This window comes from Pituophis catenifer, unplaced genomic scaffold (genome assembly GCF_029215685.1).
Source record: "Pituophis catenifer annectens isolate HBS135680 unplaced genomic scaffold, rPitCat1.0.hap2 SCAF_2, whole genome shotgun sequence".
NCBI classification, from domain to species: Eukaryota; Metazoa; Chordata; class Lepidosauria; order Squamata; family Colubridae; genus Pituophis; species Pituophis catenifer.
Genome location: NW_027256882.1, coordinates 137,283,015 through 137,301,670, shown reverse-complemented (window position 1 = coordinate 137,301,670; position 18,656 = coordinate 137,283,015). Strand labels below are relative to the sequence as shown.

General features: G+C 43.3%; 1 protein-coding gene across 1 annotated transcript in view; it reads left to right on the top strand.

The window, feature by feature from the left end:
* DNAH17 (dynein axonemal heavy chain 17) overlaps positions 1-18,656 on the top strand; it is a 135,903-nt gene that overhangs the window by 86,847 nt on the left and 30,400 nt on the right. The window contains exons 58-63 of the mRNA XM_070937666.1: positions 880-975; positions 8,058-8,275; positions 10,893-11,100; positions 13,511-13,626; positions 16,069-16,261; positions 17,467-17,702. Coding sequence (XP_070793767.1) covers positions 880-975; positions 8,058-8,275; positions 10,893-11,100; positions 13,511-13,626; positions 16,069-16,261; positions 17,467-17,702 — 1,067 coding nt within the window. The remainder of the gene's footprint in view (positions 1-879; positions 976-8,057; positions 8,276-10,892; positions 11,101-13,510; positions 13,627-16,068; positions 16,262-17,466; positions 17,703-18,656) is intronic.

Here is an 18,656-nt window from a genome sequence, read left to right as displayed (position 1 = left end):
ATGTCTTTGAGTTATTGGGCTAGATCCAGTTTCTAACATCGAATGCTCTCTCGAATGGGTATTAAAGCACTGAAAACTGCCCCAAAGGTGCTTTCTTTCAAAAGACAAGCGGATTTTCTGGTTTTGCTTGAAGATGTTTCGCCTCTTATCTAAGAAGCTTCTTCAGTTCTGACTGAATGATGGAGAATGGAAGGATTTATATTCCTTGCAATCATTCTTGTTCAGGATATGAATGGATCCTCAGGGGAAAAAATTGCAGACTAGAGGATTCAAGTGACTCTGAGGGCACATATAAACCTCCAAGTATCCTCAACAATTCTCAGAAAGAGGGCTATTGACCAGATGACTGCAAAAAATATAAATCCTTCCATTCTCCTCCATTCAGTCAGAACTGAAGAAGCTTCTTGGATGAGAAGCGAAACGTCTTCAAGCAAAACAAGAAAGTCCAGCTGCCTTTTAAAAGAAAGCACCTTTGGGACAACCATGACCTGGATGACAAAGGATCTCTATAGACACTGAAAATTGCATTGCACGATATGCCAATCTTATATGAGGATGAATCTGCAATAGCGAGGAGATAGAATGGATAGTTCTTCACAATTTTCCCTTTGTGCTTCTGTTTAGACTTGGCAGTTCCTCTGAATTCATTCATTGGGTTTTCTGAAAGCTGAACTCTCCTTCTGGGAAATTTTCAATTACAAAGCTTCTGAGACTGCTCACAGCGGTGTTCACAATTACTCTCTTTCTTAGCATTACTTTATGACGGAAACTTTTTGTTGATCTAACAAGGGAATCTTGAGGGGATCCGAATTTTAAAAACTGAACTAAGAAATACATTTTCCAAAACAACTTGAAAAACATTCATATTTCCTTCCCCAGAACGTATCAGAAAAGCAAAGGGCTTGCGAAACTGATTTGGCTAAAGCTGAACCAGCACTGATTGCTGCTCAGGAAGCTCTCGACACTCTCAATAAGGTAAAATCCTTTAGGTTTTTCAACCAGCAGTTAAAAATGATGTGCTCCTTTCTAGTGATATACTCTGTTTCAACATGTCATTGATTAAGTAGATAAATATGCTTCTATTTTTATGAAGGAAGATCCCAGAGACAGAAACGTGGTCTGGATAATCGATTCCTCTTACAGGAACCATTTTCGAGGCATCAATTGTAAAAGTGCAGAGTTTCTCATGCTTGAAACTTCAAATAACTTTGGAAATAAATACTTCTCATTCAACAAAATATGAAGTAAAAATAAAAACAAAATCCCAGCCTGAGACTGTTTTGCATATCAAGAATCCAATATCCCTTTTAGACTGAGCCCCTACCCTGGAAGGCTTTATCAAGGATTGGAGCTGCACCGACTATCAAGCCTCTGAAGTACTGCTCCAAAATTCTGTAAATCTAAAATTCCACTAGAAGAGAATATTTGTAGCTCCAGGTTGAATTGGGGTCCTTGGTGCTCTCTGAGCTTGGTTGTTTACTAGTAGATATTTCATTACTCAAATAGGTAACATCCAAGCCAGTGGTGGGTTTCAAAATTTTTTACTACCGGTTCTGTGGGTGTGGCCTAGTGGGTGAGGCATGGCTTGGTGGGCGTGGCTTGGTGGGCGTGGCAGGGGAAGAATACTTTAAAATCTCCATTCCGTCCCCAATCCATGGGAAGGTTACTGTCATGAATAAATGCCTTGCCTCTGATCCAGAGCTAGAAGCAGGGGGGCTGGACAAGCCAGCCCCCAAGGTCCACCCTAGCCCAATAACCCCTCCTTACCTTAGCCACGCCCCGGGGGTACTTAAGGGTCAGCCATGCGGTCCTGCTGCAGTTCCAGACTTGTACCTGTAACGATAAGATGTATGATTAATAAACAGTAATTGATTCAACAAGAACCTGTCTATGGAGTTATTGGGCACGATCCTCGAACATAATTAACAATATGGTAGCAGAGGATGGTTTGATAGCCCAATCCTGATACTCCACAGCATGCAAGGAACCACGACAGACAGGGTGAATACCAGAGCATTCACCAAGAGGATGGCAGAACGACCTGCCCAACCCGAAACCACGCAAGGAGAGGCACCCGAGACGAGCGGCCTACTCCACCACCCATCCACCCCGGCCAGGAGCAACGAGGGGTGGACGAAACACGAAACCTCAAAGGAAGAGATGCAAGACCTAAAAGGAAAACTCCTCGAGCTGATAGATTCGTCACAAAGCAACAACGACCTCATCGCGGAACTCCGAAGCCTGATCAAAGGCTGCGAAGCAGCGAGTGAGGAAGATGAGGACGAATCCGATTACAGCGAAGGAGACCCGGTAAGGGAAGATTTCCCCCACCAAAAACCTACCGCAAAGGCCGAAGGAGACTTCGCGCCCTTTTCACGGCGGCCATCTTGGAAGACGGCGTCATCAAAGATGGCCGACCATCCACCAATAGACTCCCGAGATTTAAACCCCATGGCGGGAATCGGGGCCTACTCAAAAACTACCGACCAAAAATACCACAAAAAACACAAAAGCCCCAAACCCAAACCTACAGACTTGCCTACCGAGCCCGAGGTGAATAAAGCCATCGAACTAATCACCGCGGCCCTAGGGGACAAGGTGAAAATACCGACCATACACCCCGGTGCCAGGCCGAAAAGCAAAAGGGACCCCAGCGCGACGAGGGCCGGCACCGACGCCCACCCTGGGAAGGCAGCCACCATCGCGTGGACCCAGGACCACCCAGAGCCCCTAAGGGACCTACCCACAAAAACGGGACACCAAGGGCGATGGGACTACTCACCGGACCGACGACCGGGACCAGATCTGTGGACCGCGAGGCCATCCGCTGGCAGGGGACGTCCATCGGCGGGCAGGGGGCTCGGCCCGACACCCACAGGCGGCATCCGCACGAGACCGGGCCACCCGGGACCATTCGCGGCCCCAACGTGACTCCCAGCGCCCACCGGCGATCCTCACCGCTTCTTGAGACTCCAGGCGACGATCCGCGACGATCCCGAGCAGACAAGGCCGACCGGAGAGGAACTGAAGGCCCATCCGGAAGATTGGGGCCTTCACCCGGGAGCAGCATGGACGAGCTCCTCACTCCACGGCGACTGGGGAGAAATGAACCTCACGCATGCGCAGCACGCCCCTGTAAGAGAAACGGAACAGGACATAGAGCTACACCGACGCAGACACATAGAGACAAGTCAGTTCAGACTTGCCACAGTCGTTCCTCTGCCTTATTGCGAGTATCCTTACGTGAGAAACCATGGACAGCGACATAATGTGAGTAATTTAACTTACAATTCAGGGACTTTGCCCAGTGACTTTCCCAAACTGAGGCTAGATGGGGAGAATTTCCTGGACTGGAATCAACAACTCCAGGCCACCCTGCTTAAGGAAGACCTATTATCTATGGTTACAGACCCCCCAGAAAAACCCTGGACTTTTGAATTAGATTGCATTCATCACAAAGCTTACTGTATTGTCATTGCCAGCATTACCCCCAGCATTTACCCCAGTATTAGACACCACCTGACTGCGTTAGAAATAATACAGAGAATGCACAAATTGTTTTACTGCCAAAGTGTTGCCAGCACCACCAGGCTGTCCAGGGAATTTTATGCCACCAAACTCAAGGCAGGGACACCCATGAGCGAGCATTTACTATCCCTAAATAATACTAGGGCCCAGCTGACACAAAGGGGGGAGGTCATAAGCGAGAGGACCATGATAAGTATCATAGTAAATTCCCTAGACCCCAGTTGGGACACCTTCATTACGCAGATAGACAACCTAGGGACAGGGAGGCTCTCACTGGACTTACTAACAAGCAAACTAATATCAGAGGATTGCATCAGAAAGGACCGCTCCCTAAGCCGCAGGGAGCAAAGACCTAGCAGAAAGGTTGAGCCACAGGGCAGGAGCCACAGCAACACAGAGTGTTATATATGTGGGTCAAGGAACCATTACAAAAGGGACTGTCCTAAAAATACAGGAGACAGGATACATAGAAGAGATAGGCCAGAGCAAAGGGCAAGACATACTAGCGGACGCTCACCAGAGGTCAGACACAGGCGTAGGGATTCCCCTAGCCCTAGGGACAGGAGAGACCACAGGGACAGTTCCAGGGAGAGCCACACTGGATCACTGTATGGCATAGGGGATCAAGTACGACACATAGGCCAAGATAAGGAGGAAGGCACATGGCTACTGGACTCAGGAGCCACAAACCACACCACACATGACCGCAATCTACTAACCTCCTTTACAGGAGAAAGCTTCGTAGTGAAAGTGGCTAACCAGAATAACGTACAAGTAACAGGCAAAGGTAACGCATACGTGCCAGGAATAGGTGTGGTACAGGGAGTACTCCTAGTGCCAAATATACCATATAATATCCTTGCCACCCTAAAACTGAGCAAGGATAACAATGTAGAGGTGACTTTCAAAGAAGGAAAGGCACAGGTAACCAGAGGGGGTAAAAGGATAGGGAAAGTAGTAGTCAGTGGGGAACTACCATTCTTCCACCCAACCAAGGACAAACAGCCAGAAGTAAACAATCACCGAGGGGTTAGACCCAGTAGCACGGACAACGCAAGTAAGGAAGTAGAGGGGGTTAAGCACACACACACCACCGATGAACCCAGTGAACAGGGGGCACCCAGGAAGGAGAAACCAGCGATAGGAAAACCGATGCATGACAACTGTGCCCACCTATTACACAGAAAACTAGGACACATTAGTTTTCCGGTAGTGCAGAAAATGTTGGAATGCTCTGAAAGTATAAAAATAAAGGATTGTGAGAACTATCTCGAGTGTTCTATTTGTAAGGGCTCCAAATTAAAAACCAAACCAAGACCCAAGAAGTCAGTACGCACAACCAATTCAATCTTTCAACTTGTACACATGGACCTAGTGGGGCCACTAAGGCCCTCCATCAAGTACAGGAAAAGGTACTTCCTGACCATAGTGGATGACTTCAGCCGCTATGGCTTCATGTACACTCTAAAACACAAAAATGAGGTATTCCAAAAATTTAAGGAATTCTATGCGAGGGTGGAGACACAGCACAACACCAAAATCAGGCAAATAATGACAGACCGGGGGTCTGAATTCTTATCAAGCGACTTCTCGCGATGGCTAAAAGCACGCGGGATGGTCCATTACACGACTTCTCCGTTTTCCGCCTTTCAAAATGGCGTGGCAGAACGAAAAAACGGAACGCTACAGACCATGATGAGGTGCGCGCTGGATGATGCCGGCCTAGGGCAGCATTTCTGGTCCGAAGCACTCATTTATTCAAATTATACCCTAAATAGACTATGGTCCAGCGTACTGAATAAAACTCCATACGAATTAATGTACCAAAGGAAACCACAGGTGTCACACTTACACATATTCGGGGTCACAGCAGATGTGCACATCCCCAAGCAACTCAGGCGTAAGGGGGACAGGGTATCCAGGAGGCTGAGGTTCATGGGCTATGAACCGGGGACGAAGGGATACAGGTTCATAGACAACAGCAACAATTTCGTAATATCACGAACAGCTGTTTTTCACGAAAACGCTAACTGGTCCAAAATACACCTCAACGAGGTGTCCCTTAACAAGGACGGACCAGGGGATGATCAAAGGGAAATAAAACACCAAGCAGGAAGGGGCACTGAACAGGGAAAAAACAAACCCAAGGGACAGGAAATACCAGTGAAGGGATGGAAGGAAAACCACCCGCACATTAAAGTGGACTCACTCACCGAGAGAGAAGCTAGGTACATGCATGACACAGAGACGCCTCCTGACAGACCAGTCAGGGCAAACAGGGGCAAAAAGCCAGAAAGGTTAGGGAACTACATACTATCCCTACACACTAACCAACTAACCCCCAACACATATGAGGACGTACTGGGGTTACCGGATGAGGAGAGAGAGAAATGGGAACAAGCCATGGAAAGGGAAATGGACAGCCTGAGGGAACTAAACGTATACACTCCCTCTAAAGTCCCAACAGGAAAGACAACCATAGGCACTAGGTGGGTCTACAAGGTTAAAACACTAGAGGGAAACAAAGCGCTCTACAAAGCAAGGCTGGTGGCACAGGGGTTCGCCCAGAAATACCCTGATGACTACACGGAAACGTACTCCCCCACAGTCAGGGCCGAGAGCGTGAAGTGTGCACTCGTAATCGCATCACTGCTAGGGTTAGAAGTGCACCAATTCGACGTGCAAACCGCTTACCTGCACGCTGAGCTCGACAAAGAGATATACGTGAGAGCGCCACCCAGCCAAAGCATCAAAAAGGGAGAAACCTGGATTTTAAACCGAAGCTTGTATGGACTCAAACAATCAGGGAAACGTTGGTATGAGTGCCTATCCAAGACATTGAAATCCATGGGATTCTCAGCCACTTCAGCCGACAACTGCTTCTTCACCAAGAAGTCAGACAACTCCCTCGAATATGTTTTGATATACGTAGACGATATATTGTACATCGGTGATCAAGCCAGCAAATGTAATAACTTCGCCAATGAGCTGGGAAAACATTTTACATTAAAAGTATTGGGCAAGGTAGACAAATACTTGGGGGTGCAGATCACGAAAACAAGCAAGGGTTTTCAACTGTCACAGAAGGATAAAATTTTGGAACTAATACATAAATGCAACATGACAAGCGCCAAGGGGTGTGAAACGCCAATGCAACCAGATTTCTTGAAGGACATGTATAATGAGGCTGAGGCGTTCAAAGACAACACATTATACAGATCCACCATAGGCTCCCTACTATACATTGCAAACTGGACCAGGCCAGACATCGCTCTGCCAGTTAACCTGCTGTCAAGACATGTGGGTAAGCCCACTGTGTACCACTGGGAGGCCATCAAAAGGGTATTAAGGTACCTAAAGCAAACTTCCGAGGCTTGCCTGTCATTAGAGCCCGAGAACACCACAACACCCACACTCACGTGCTATGCTGACGCTGACTGGGCTGGGGACGTAAAGTGCAGAAGGAGCACTTCGGGTTACATATTCTTTCTAAACAACAGCCCAGTTCATTGGTATACAGGCAAGCAAGACTTGGTAGCCACATCCACCACGGAGGCCGAATATATCTGCTTGTCCAAAGCCGCCAACAACCTGGTCTGGTTTGATGACCTGCTCGCTGACATATGGGCCGAGCCAAACTACCCCATCATCATGCACGAGGACAATAAAGCTGCCATGGAAATATCTAAGGCTGAAGCGGTGGGTCAAAGGTCGAGGCATATCGACATAAAGTACAAGCACGTTAGGCAGTTCGCGAACATAGGATTTGTGAAGGTTATACACTGTGACACGGAAGAGCAAACAGCAGACATTCTAACAAAGCCATTGCAGAATAAACAGCACACGTATCTCACATCAAAATTAGGCGTCCTCCTGAAAAGGACTCCTCAGGTACACACCACACAGAAATATCTCGGCCAGGCATTTAGAGGGGGTTTTGTCATGAATAAATGCCTTGCCTCTGATCCAGAGCTAGAAGCAGGGGGGCTGGACAAGCCAGCCCCCAAGGTCCACCCTAGCCCAATAACCCCTCCTTACCTTAGCCACGCCCCGGGGGTACTTAAGGGTCAGCCATGCGGTCCTGCTGCAGTTCCAGACTTGTACCTGTAATGATAAGATGTATGATTAATAAACAGTAATTGATTCAACAAGAACCTGTCTATGGAGTTATTGGGCACGATCCTCGAACATAATTAACAGTTACTGCAAAATCCCCATTTCCTCCCGATCAGCTGGGACTTGGGAGGCAGAGAATAGATGGGGGCGGGACCAGTCAGAATTTTTACTACCGGTTCTCCGAACTACTCAAAATGTCCACTACCGGTTCTCCAGAACTGGTCAGAACCTGCTGAAACCCACCTCTGATCCAAGCTCAAATGCCACACAATAGCCTGTAATATTCTGCTGCTCTGCCAACACAGATATATTGTAATTTATATGGAAATGGATTATTTTCTTAATCATGGAATTTACTATTTCATTGTTAAGAAATTCTTTCTCTTCTCCTCCATCTTTGGCTACCTTTTTAGAACAACCTGACAGAGCTGAAGTCTTTTGGATCTCCTCCAGAAGCAGTGGTTAATGTAACAGCAGCAGTTCTGATTCTTACTGCTCCAGGTGGCAAGATACCAAAAGACAGAAGTTGGAAAGCAGCAAAATCCATGATGGGCAAAGTAGATGCTTTCCTGGATGCCCTGAAGAAATATGACAAAGAACACATTCCCGAACCTTGCTTGAAAGCTTTTAGGTAAGAAGCATCTACACATATATGTTCTTACAGTGAAATAAATTGAAATGGCAGGTCATGCATTGGAGGGTGGGGAGAAAGAGAGAGGAGAGAAAGCGAGAGGGGAGAGAGGAGAGAAAGAGAGGAGAAAGAGAGAGAGAGGAGACAGATGGGGAGGGGGAAGAGAGATTTAAACTTAGAACCTTCTTCTCTGTAGCTCACTGGCAGCACCTTCAAAAATAAAAGTGGGGTAAATGCCAATAATTGTGGCTGAGCAGAGGCTCTGAATGCAAAAGGTCCCAGTCTTTCTAAACATGTCCGGGAATTCTTCCCTGAAACTGTGAGAAGTCTGTGTTAATTATTGCCGACATTGCTGAGGTTTGATGGCATTTGTGTTGTCCTTGACTTGGGGTGAGGCTGTATCTTTCTCTTCAGTGCCCAGAGCAGATTTTCTCCTTCCTGTTCCCATCTTCTTCCTTCTCACGCCAGGCCCGCAAGGAGTTTAACATTTTCCTCAGGTGCAGTCCTCCACTGGATGAGTCACAATTCTCAGATTTCTATATTTAATTTAAGAGCTAATCTGGAACCTTCTTAAAAGGCGACAAATGTAACCAGAATTTTGCCCTTTTTCTATGAAAAATATGTTCTTGCATCTCTTGCCTTTAGCGACTAAATGTACAGTGTTGGCAGCAATCGACTGATGCAGTAAGTAGAGAAGGACTTTTCTGCTTTTATTTATTTAGATATAGATAGCTGCCCAGTTCACCACAGCAGCTCTGAGTAGCAAATAAAGATTAAACAGAAACCATAATATAAAATAATTAAAAATAAAAGCAGGTGTTAAAAGTTTTTTTTTAAATTAGTTATATAAGGCTGTGTTAACCCACCCAGGCTTTCCTAACCCCCATGCTTGGCAAATAACTGGTTTTTGACAATTTCCAGAAAGGCAGCAGGGTCAGGACCAATCTGGTTTCAGATCAGAGGTGGGTTTCAGCAGGTTCTGACCAGTTCTGGAGAACCGGTAGTGGAAATTTTGAGTAGTTCGGAGAACCGGTAATAAAAATTCTGACTGGCCCCACCCCCATCTATTCTCTGCCTCCCAAGTTCCAGCTGATCAGGAGGAAATGGGGATTTTGCAGTATCCTTCCCATGGATTGGGGACAGAATGGAGATTTTACAGTATCCTTCCCCTGCCACGCCCATCAAGCACGCCCACCAAGCCATGCCACGCCCACCAAGCCACACCCACAGAACCGGTAGTAAAAAATTTTGAAACCCACGACTGTTTCAGATGGTATAGTGTCCCAGGGGCCATGACAGAACAGGTACATTTCCTGGTTCCTGGAAGATGACAATCTTTAATTGATAGGACCTGAAGTGTGCCCTTCCAGGCGGATCTCAAAGGAGAATACAGATCATTGGAGAGAGGCAGTCTTTTACATTTCCATGACTTGCTGAGAGAGGAAGAAAAAAAAATGGAAGATCCACTTCGGTGTACATTGCTTTTTTTGTGCCTTCTGACCTTATCGGCCACTACCGATAATAAGCCTATTCTATAGTGGAAGGATTCCCCTTTTTGACGTCTTTATATTCCATCTATGATACCATCAAGCATGCCTATAACTAGATAGTCTGATATTCTCAGGACTCCCATCACTTCCAGTACCTAATCCTTGTCCTCACAATTCCTCTTTCCACAATTCCCCTCCAGTAATAAAGTAAATACTGTGTGTGCCAGGCTCCACGCTGTCTAGCAGACTACGTGTCTTTCATTCACTTACTGTACTTAGAATATAACTGGATCAGATACGAGGCTATGTATCTAAATGTAATTTCCTAATAACAAATGTATTCCTTTTTAAAGACAAACACCAGTTATATAAATCTTACTGTGAATTTAGAAGCAATGGAGCAAAAACTGGAGCAATATTTCTACTTCAGATCGTAAATAGGGATGATTTTTCCATAATTTAAACATTTTTTAATGTTTACATCAACAGATTACATTATTTTATGAATGTGTGCATGTGTATGTTGCAAAAGTGGCAAAAAGAATATGAGTTATAGCAGTCTTATTGTCATTGCACTGATTCTAAGATGACCTGGAACACGTTTGTCTCTTCAATTGCTTTCACTTTGTCCAGTTTGTGATTGATATCAGAGCGTTTAAAGACTTGAACAATTTTGTTCAATTTCATTCCTTGAAAAGTGATAATAGTCTATATCTCTGAGTCACTTGCTAAAAAAGCATAATTCCTAGGATCAGTTCATACAGGGAGATCAATTGACAAGACCGTGTTATGATGTCAAATGTACTGTAAACCCCTTAATTTACGTATTGGTGTGTAACATTTTGATGTAAATAACCAAAAGAACAGGGATTTGAACTGTAACATCATGTGTGCCATTGTTCATCACAGTTGCTGGGCCGAGAGCGGACATCTTTGTAGTTCTTTGGTGGACTTAGATTAGAAATGTAGTCAGTCTTTTTTTCTCTTTTTTGCAAATACTTAGAGTAATGCTGCTTTAACTTTAATTACTACTTTTGTTCATTTAAGTGATAAGCTGCTTTATAAAACTTGAAGGGGTCCTTGTTCCCCCAGCTGCAATATATTCCTTTGTGAACTTTTCTCTGCAGACCATTTCAGCATGATCCAACGTTTGATCCTGAGTTTATACTCTCCAAGTCTACAGCTGCATCTGGTTTATGTTCTTGGTGCTTAAACATTGTTCGTTTCTATGAAGTCTACTGTGATGTGGCACCTAAGCGGCAGGCCTTGGAAGAGGCTAATGCTGAACTGGCAGAGGCACAAGCCAAACTCACGATGATTAAAAACAAGATTGCCGTAAGTAGGCTACAACTTCATTTGGGTAATGTCCCAGACCCCAGGGCATCTTGTCGAAGTAGATATCAGTGTTCAAATTGGCTGACATTCACTCCTGGCGCCAAGCAAGAGAATTAATTATTTAGGCCAAAGTTACACAATTAAACCAATTGCATGCAAACAACATTCCGTTGTATCTATACAGATCAAGAACCAGTATAAACATGAACTCTGAGTCACGAATTTTCCTGCACATGAATGGAATGAAATGAAATGAAATGAAAACTGTACTACAGTACTGGCCCAGTTCAGATGTGGTGACCCCGTGGCTTTCCAAAATTTGCTAAGCTATAGCAGTAGCTCCAGCCAAGGAGTGGAATGCTGGGAGTTGAAGTTATGCAATATCTGAAGGGACACATGTTACCCATTGCTAAGCTAAATGAGAAGCATCTCTCCCTTCCTTTCCTCCACATAGCCAGAGGAATTAATTTAGTCTCTGTTTTACAGATTTCTGGCTTTTAAGAAGTGCTGTGATTTATAATATGCTCTGATTTTGGGACAAACTATAAAAGTATTTCAGTGTTCAAAATTAGTTCCAAACAGGCAAGATAGTAGTTGTAGTGTCACAATTAAGTCCTTGTCCTTTTGTGTCTGCGTGTGACATCCAATATGGGCAAGTCTTTGATTATTTGTCACAATCACCATGTTGCCTCTTAATACACACACACACACACACACACACACACACACACACACACACACACACACATATCTGTCCTGGCAGATGCCACTTTGGTTGGTTTAGCAATTGAGCCACAGTTCCTGGTTTAAATAAAAATGCAAGCAGGCATCTGCTAATTCCAATGTATTTCTCCTCCCTTTTACTTCAGAAGAGAAACGTGAGCACAGGCTTTGCATGAACTCACAACCACTTGTACACTAGTTTGTGAAGGAGAACCTGGCTCAATCAATAGCTTATCTAGCTCTGGATCTATTTCAATAGAAGAGTGTAACAGCACTTTTCTACTGCATGTGAGACTCGGTTAATTTTAAACGTTGCTTAGTGGTGTAGTTAGTACTTATATTTCTGCTTGGTTTTATTATTTCATTTCATTTCATTTATTATTTCAAATAATTGGCAAACCTTTCTCCTTTTAGTTACGTTATTATTCAATATATTGTGCAAATCCTGAAACTAGATTGGTTCAGAACCTAAGTTATATATAGTTTTTTTCTGAATCCTTCATTATGTGCGACTTGAAGAAGTATTTCATTTACCAGCTTTACGTCTCTTATTTAGGTACAGGTAATCCTTGACTTACAACAGTTCATTTAGTGACGATTCAAAGTTACAATGGCACTGGAAAAAGTGACTTATGACCGTCTTTCACATTTATAACCGTTGCAGCATCCTCATGTTCATGTGATCAAAATTTGATCACTTGGCAATTGGCTCGTATTTATGACGGATGCAGCATCCCGGGGTCATGTGATCAGCTTTTATGACCTTCTGACAAGCAAAGTCAATGTTCACTTAACAAGCTTGTTACTAATTTAACAATTGTAATGATTCACTTAACAACTGTGGCAAGAAAGGTTGTAAAATGAGGCAACAGTCACTTAACAGATATCTCACGTAGCAACATAAATTTTGTGACTCAGTTGTGGTCATTAGTTGAGGATTATCTGTATGAATAGGACTTTCAGCCTCCCAGTTTCTATCCCAATGCCTTTAACCGCTACACCAAATGGATTCTTTTTCCAAATTGGGTATGTTTTTACAAACCTCCCTTATGTTTCCATTCTTTGCCCTTTTTTTCTAATCTATCACCACCCATTACTGCAGCCTTTACTTCCTCACAGATTTAGACAATTTTACTTGACAAAATTATTGCAATAATTACCGATAAATTATGTTTCATTCATTATGATTTGCTGTCAGAAGGCTTTCAGGGGCATGCACAAAGGAGGGTTGGTGGTGGTGGTGGGGTGGTGATGATTATGAAAGCAGATTTTCACACAGCACAGCCTCTGCCCCTTTTCCTGTGCACATTGTGATGTTGCACACACGTACAAAAGGGACAGAGATTCTAGCATGACACCATTTTCATCATTTCAATAAACATGTTAGATCCTTATTATTATTGCGTATTTATAAGCATTTCCAACAACAACTGGGGGCGTCTTTTTTTTTTTATTTAATTATATGAGTTGTTGTCTGCTTTTCTGTGATGAATCAATGTTATTCCCCTGTCAGATCTGGTTACATGATGCAGCATTTACTCATCCTTCAAAACCAGCTTGTACGTAAATGCTCAATTTAAACCAATTTCTTTTAGCCAAACGATTGCCTCATTAACATGGGAAGAAATTACGTCAGTTTCATTCGTCATTTCCATACACGTAACTTTTCAAACTTTTTCTCTGAAAGGATCTAAATGCCAATTTAGCTAATCTGACTGCCGAATTTGAAAAGGCCACAGCTGCGAAAATCAAGTGCCAGCAAGAGGCTGATGCAACGAACAGAGTAATTTCATTGGCTAACAGGTAAACTGTCACTGAATACTTCCTAGGGTGCTCTTCGTTCATGCTGGTTAATTTGCTGTAGTTGGCGTGTGTCAGCATGAGCCTGACCACATGAGGTCCATGATTGATTTTCCTCTTTTTAAAAACTGCCAGAAGTGGGGTGGGGGCGGGGTGGGGGGGTGCCAATGTCTTTGAAGTAGCAGTTACAGGAAGAGAGTTTCACTATTTGAATCCCAACCCATTTTTCTACTATTCAGATTAACACTTGTAAATGGGTATTATGAATATGTGCCCCATCTTAATTTTCTTGGGGATAGGTCTGAGTTTAAATTCGATTTCTAAAAGTATTTGTTTCATTATCTCAAAAAGCATGCCGGTATAGGAGGTTTGTTAGTGTTTTCCTATATCATTAACCCTAACAGCTAATTTGCATGTCTTCCAAAATTTTTAAGAGACAGAATCCAATATCTTCACTCTTACAAACCATCCGAAGAAGATGTTCTTCATTTGGCTACACCAAATTCTAGTACTGTTTGCAATTAATCATGGCTAAGAGGATACATGATATCCCTTATCTGAATCCCAAGTCTCTAAGCCACATTTCAAGAAGATCAGAAAGAATAGCATAATATAAATCTTAAATACAATAAACCAGACAGCGATTGCCGAAGCTTCAAACCTCTTAATGTATTCATATCAAAAAAAATTATTTTTTTTTAATTATTCTTGTGAATCAGAAAGTATGAGAAGTCACTAGGAAGTTTGATTCTCCCAAACCAGCTGGAAGTCCCAGCTGGTAAGAAGAAAATTGTTCAGCTTCTCAGCAAGCTATGAACCATTTCCTGAAAATGAAATACTGCATAAGAGAGAAAGCATGAATCAAAGATGAATAGTTTGTTTAGAGAAACTGCAGTTAGCATTTGGAGAAGGCTGTTGGTCCATAAACAAGCAATGTTCTCTGTTTTTATGGGCCCTCTGGAGATGACAGTCTTAACTGGTTCTCATCACTCTGCCCCTTGCCAGAAGCCACAAAGTATATCACCAAGGAAAAGAGTTACACATCTCTCTCTAAGGCTTATGGTATAGATTTTCACAAAAGTTGTGATTTAAATGTTGCTGAAAGCTGTTGTGTTCCTCAGATCTATCCTACTGTTATATGCTCCCTGTTTTAATGATGAGAAACCTGAGTGGTTTCAGAACTTACCAGGAAGTGCTTGCTTCAAATGAGAATGTTTATGGCAGGGGTGAAATGCTCCCGGTTCGGACCGGATTGTTTGATCCGGTAGCAATGGTGGTGGGTGGTTTGGAGAACCAGTAGCAGAAATCCCTGCCTCCCCACCCCATGCCCAGCTGAGTCGCGCGATCATCAGAGGCTTTTTTTTTACTTTTAAAAGCATTTTTTCTGCAAATGCTTTTAAAAGTTAAAAAAAAAACCTCTGATGATCCCGCAGCTCAGCTGGGATTGTCAGAGCCTTTTAAAAGCATTTTTTTACAACCTCTTCAGCTGTAGAAAAAATGCTTTTAAGTTTTTTTTTAAAAAAAGTTGGCCACGGCCACCCAGTCACATTACCCCCCACCAAGCCACGCCCACAGAACCGGTAGTAACAAATTTTATATGTCACCACTGGTTTATGGTTTTATACATCATGTTTCACAGCAGCTGAAGGGGGGAGGGGGAACACTCTGATTGCCAGATTGTTCTTTCCCAAAGAGCACAGCAACTGAGGGCATCCGCCGTAATGAAGGAAAAATACTTGGTCCTTTTCCCAAGTGCCTTATGATAGGGTATGATTGGTGGTGGTTTTCTCCTTGGTAGTTCCTTGATCAGATCATTGTTTTCCGCTTCATGGTTTGTGTGGTGTTAATCCCTGGTTATCTGAGTGTAGGCTGATAGAAAGGATATGTTCTGATCATTTTTCCTCAGCCTTTTTATTGTCTCTTTTGAATAATGTACAGAATAAATGTGGTTTATTATAAGCCCCACATTCCCTAGCACCTTTTTTTTTTAATTTGATTTTTGATTTATATGCCGCCCTTCTCCAGAGACTCAGGGCGGCTTACAATGCATTAAGCAATAGCCTTCATACTTTTGTATATTTTATACAAAGTCACCTTATTGCCCCCACAATCTGGGTCCTCAATTTACCTGCCTTAGAAAGGATGGAAGGCTGAGTCAACCTTGAGCCTGGTGAGATTTGAACTTGCAGTAATTGCAGGCAGCTGATGTTAATAACAGTGCTTTAGTGTGCTGCGCCACCAGGGTTCTGGTGGGCACTGATGATGTTACCTTCTCAGGTAATGTAACATCTGCAGGTAAACAACAAATCTCAGAGAGCACCAAGGACTCTGCAGTTCAACCCTGAGCTACATATATTTTCTTCTATTGGACTATTCAAGCCAGGTTGGGTTAGATTCTCATGTCTCCTAATCTGATCCTTCTCTCCTTTTGGAATGTTTCCTAAGGCTTGTTGGTGGATTAGCATCTGAAAACGTGCGCTGGGCTGAATCGGTGGAAAATTTCAGTGAACAGGGAAAGACTCTGTGCGGGGATGTGCTACTGATTACTGCATTTGTTTCCTATGTTGGGTATTTTACCAAAAAGTATAGGAGCGAGTTACTGGACAAGTTCTGGACTCCTTACTTAAAGCAGCTGAAGGTAAGTTTATCAGAACGCCTCTTCCAGAAGATGAATGTTGTTTCAGTGGATCTGTCTGGCTTCTAATCCTAGTGGCTTTAGGTTACAAGTAGAGGTTCTTCAGGTTATGCCCAGCTTTAGACTATAAACCTCTAACTCTTTTACCATTTCTTGGTTTGTTGGCCAAGAAAGAAAACACCATCCTTTACTTTTATAGAATAGAATAGAATAGAATAGAATAGAATAGAATAGAATAGAATAGAATAGAATAGAATAGAATAGAATAGAATAGAATAGAATAGAATAACAAAGTTGGAAGGGACCTTGGAGGTCTTCTAGTCCAACCCCCTGCTTAGGCAGGAAACCCTACACCACTTCAGACAAATGGTTATCCAACATCTTCTTTAAAATTTCCAGTGTTGGAGCATTCATAACTTCTGTTCACAATTTATTCACAATTCACATTCACAACTTATTCTCCAGGACACTTTGTAACAACCCATTAAAACAATTGATCACAGAAAGGTAGACCCTCAAAGTGATCTTTGCAGAAGTATACTGTAGAAGTGATGAAGAGCCTTGGAGAATGAAGGGATCTTTGCTTCATGCCTTAAACATATAAACATTAATATCAGTAGCAGCCAAACCTTCCTAGAGAGAGTTGCATGCAAGATACCCCTGCTAGAAGGCATACTCCCAGATGATAGATGTGAAGGATGAAAAATACTGAAGCATCATATCCCCCCCAAGTGTTTTGCCAATATATATGCATTGTGCCAAAATAAGAGTTTGGCAATGAAGGGTGCAGCAGATCCAAGAGATTACAGATCTTGAGGACAAGATGTTATTCCTGCAGGCTATTCCTGCTAAAAAAAATCTATGGTTCTTTCTAACCATTATGTCATTTGTCTAAATTAATGAGGAGCTTCTGACCTATGAGTATCCTTAACTAATCTACAGGGCTTTCTCATTTGAGCCCTGAAGCTCCCTGGATATCCCTTTCTCTCTGCTCATCTGCCTCTTTAGAGAACTGCTGCTATATAGTGCTGCCTTGAACTAACACTTGAATTTCTGGTAACAAGTGAGATAGTATCAGATAAGCGAAGAGGTAGTGAAGTTCTGTTTTATGTTCAGAGATGCTTGTCAAAATCTAAGAAATTTACTGCTGAACACAGGCTGTGCCTTTTCTATCTTGACAGTCCATTTTTATCTTAACATTACAATAGGTACCAATCCCTATTACTTCTGGCCTGGATCCTTTAACCCTGTTAACAGATGATGCCGATATAGCAACCTGGAACAACCAGGGGCTCCCCAGTGACCGTATGTCAACCGAAAATGCAACAATTCTATGCAACACAGAACGTTGGCCACTCATTGTAGACGCGCAGCTTCAAGGGATCAAATGGATCAAGAACAAACATGGGCGAGATCTGAAGGCCATCCGGCTTGGACAGAAAAGGTGAACGAGCATTATTCTGTTCAGTTTGGGCTTTATTCTAAAAGAATGGCCTACAGGCTCAAAAACAAGAATTGCTCTGTTTTCTGCTTATCTGAGACACACCTTCATTTTGCTTGCACCTATTCTGGGAGTATTATAATTAGCCCCTTTACATTCTTTGCATTCAGTCAATTTTCCTTGTACCACCCATCGAAGGCCACACTATCAGCTTCCCTCACCTGCAGTGCTCCACATCTAGGGGATGGCTGGGAACAGGCTCCTTGAGATGACTGGACCCTTGATCAGTAGCCAGGAGTTTAGGTGGGAAACACACATATCATAGCAACATTTCTGGGATCTGGGACAGGCAAGGTAGTAAGAGCCTTGGTAGTACAGTGGTCTAAAGCACCCTGTTATTAAGACCAGCTGCCTGCAATTACTGCAGGTTCAAATCTCGCCAGGCTCAAGGTTGACTCAGCCTTCCATCCTTTCTAAGGTAGGTAAATTGAGGACCCAGTTGTGGGGGCAATAAGCTGACTTTGTATAAATATACAAAAGGATGAAGGCTATTGCTTAACACATTGTAAGCTGCCCTGAGTCTCCGGAGAAGGGCAGCATATAAATCAAATTAAAAAAAAAAAAAGAAAAAGATAATTCACACCCAATGATACTTTATCCACAAATAATTCTTCATCAGTTTCCTAGCTTAATTATTCAACACAAAGACCTTTCAGTCCCCCATGCTCCCCCAACTCTATCAGAATAACTAATCAAGAAACAGGAGAGAAGAAAATGGATGCGATCCAGATGATTGCATCTACATTAAATGTCCTGTATCCAACCCTCCTCCTAGTGGTGGGTTTCAAATAATTTTGCTACTGGTTCGGTGGGCGTGGCTAGGGGGGGCATTTGACTGAGTGGGCATGGCCAATTTGACATCACTCACGCCCACACCCACTCAGTCACATGACCCCC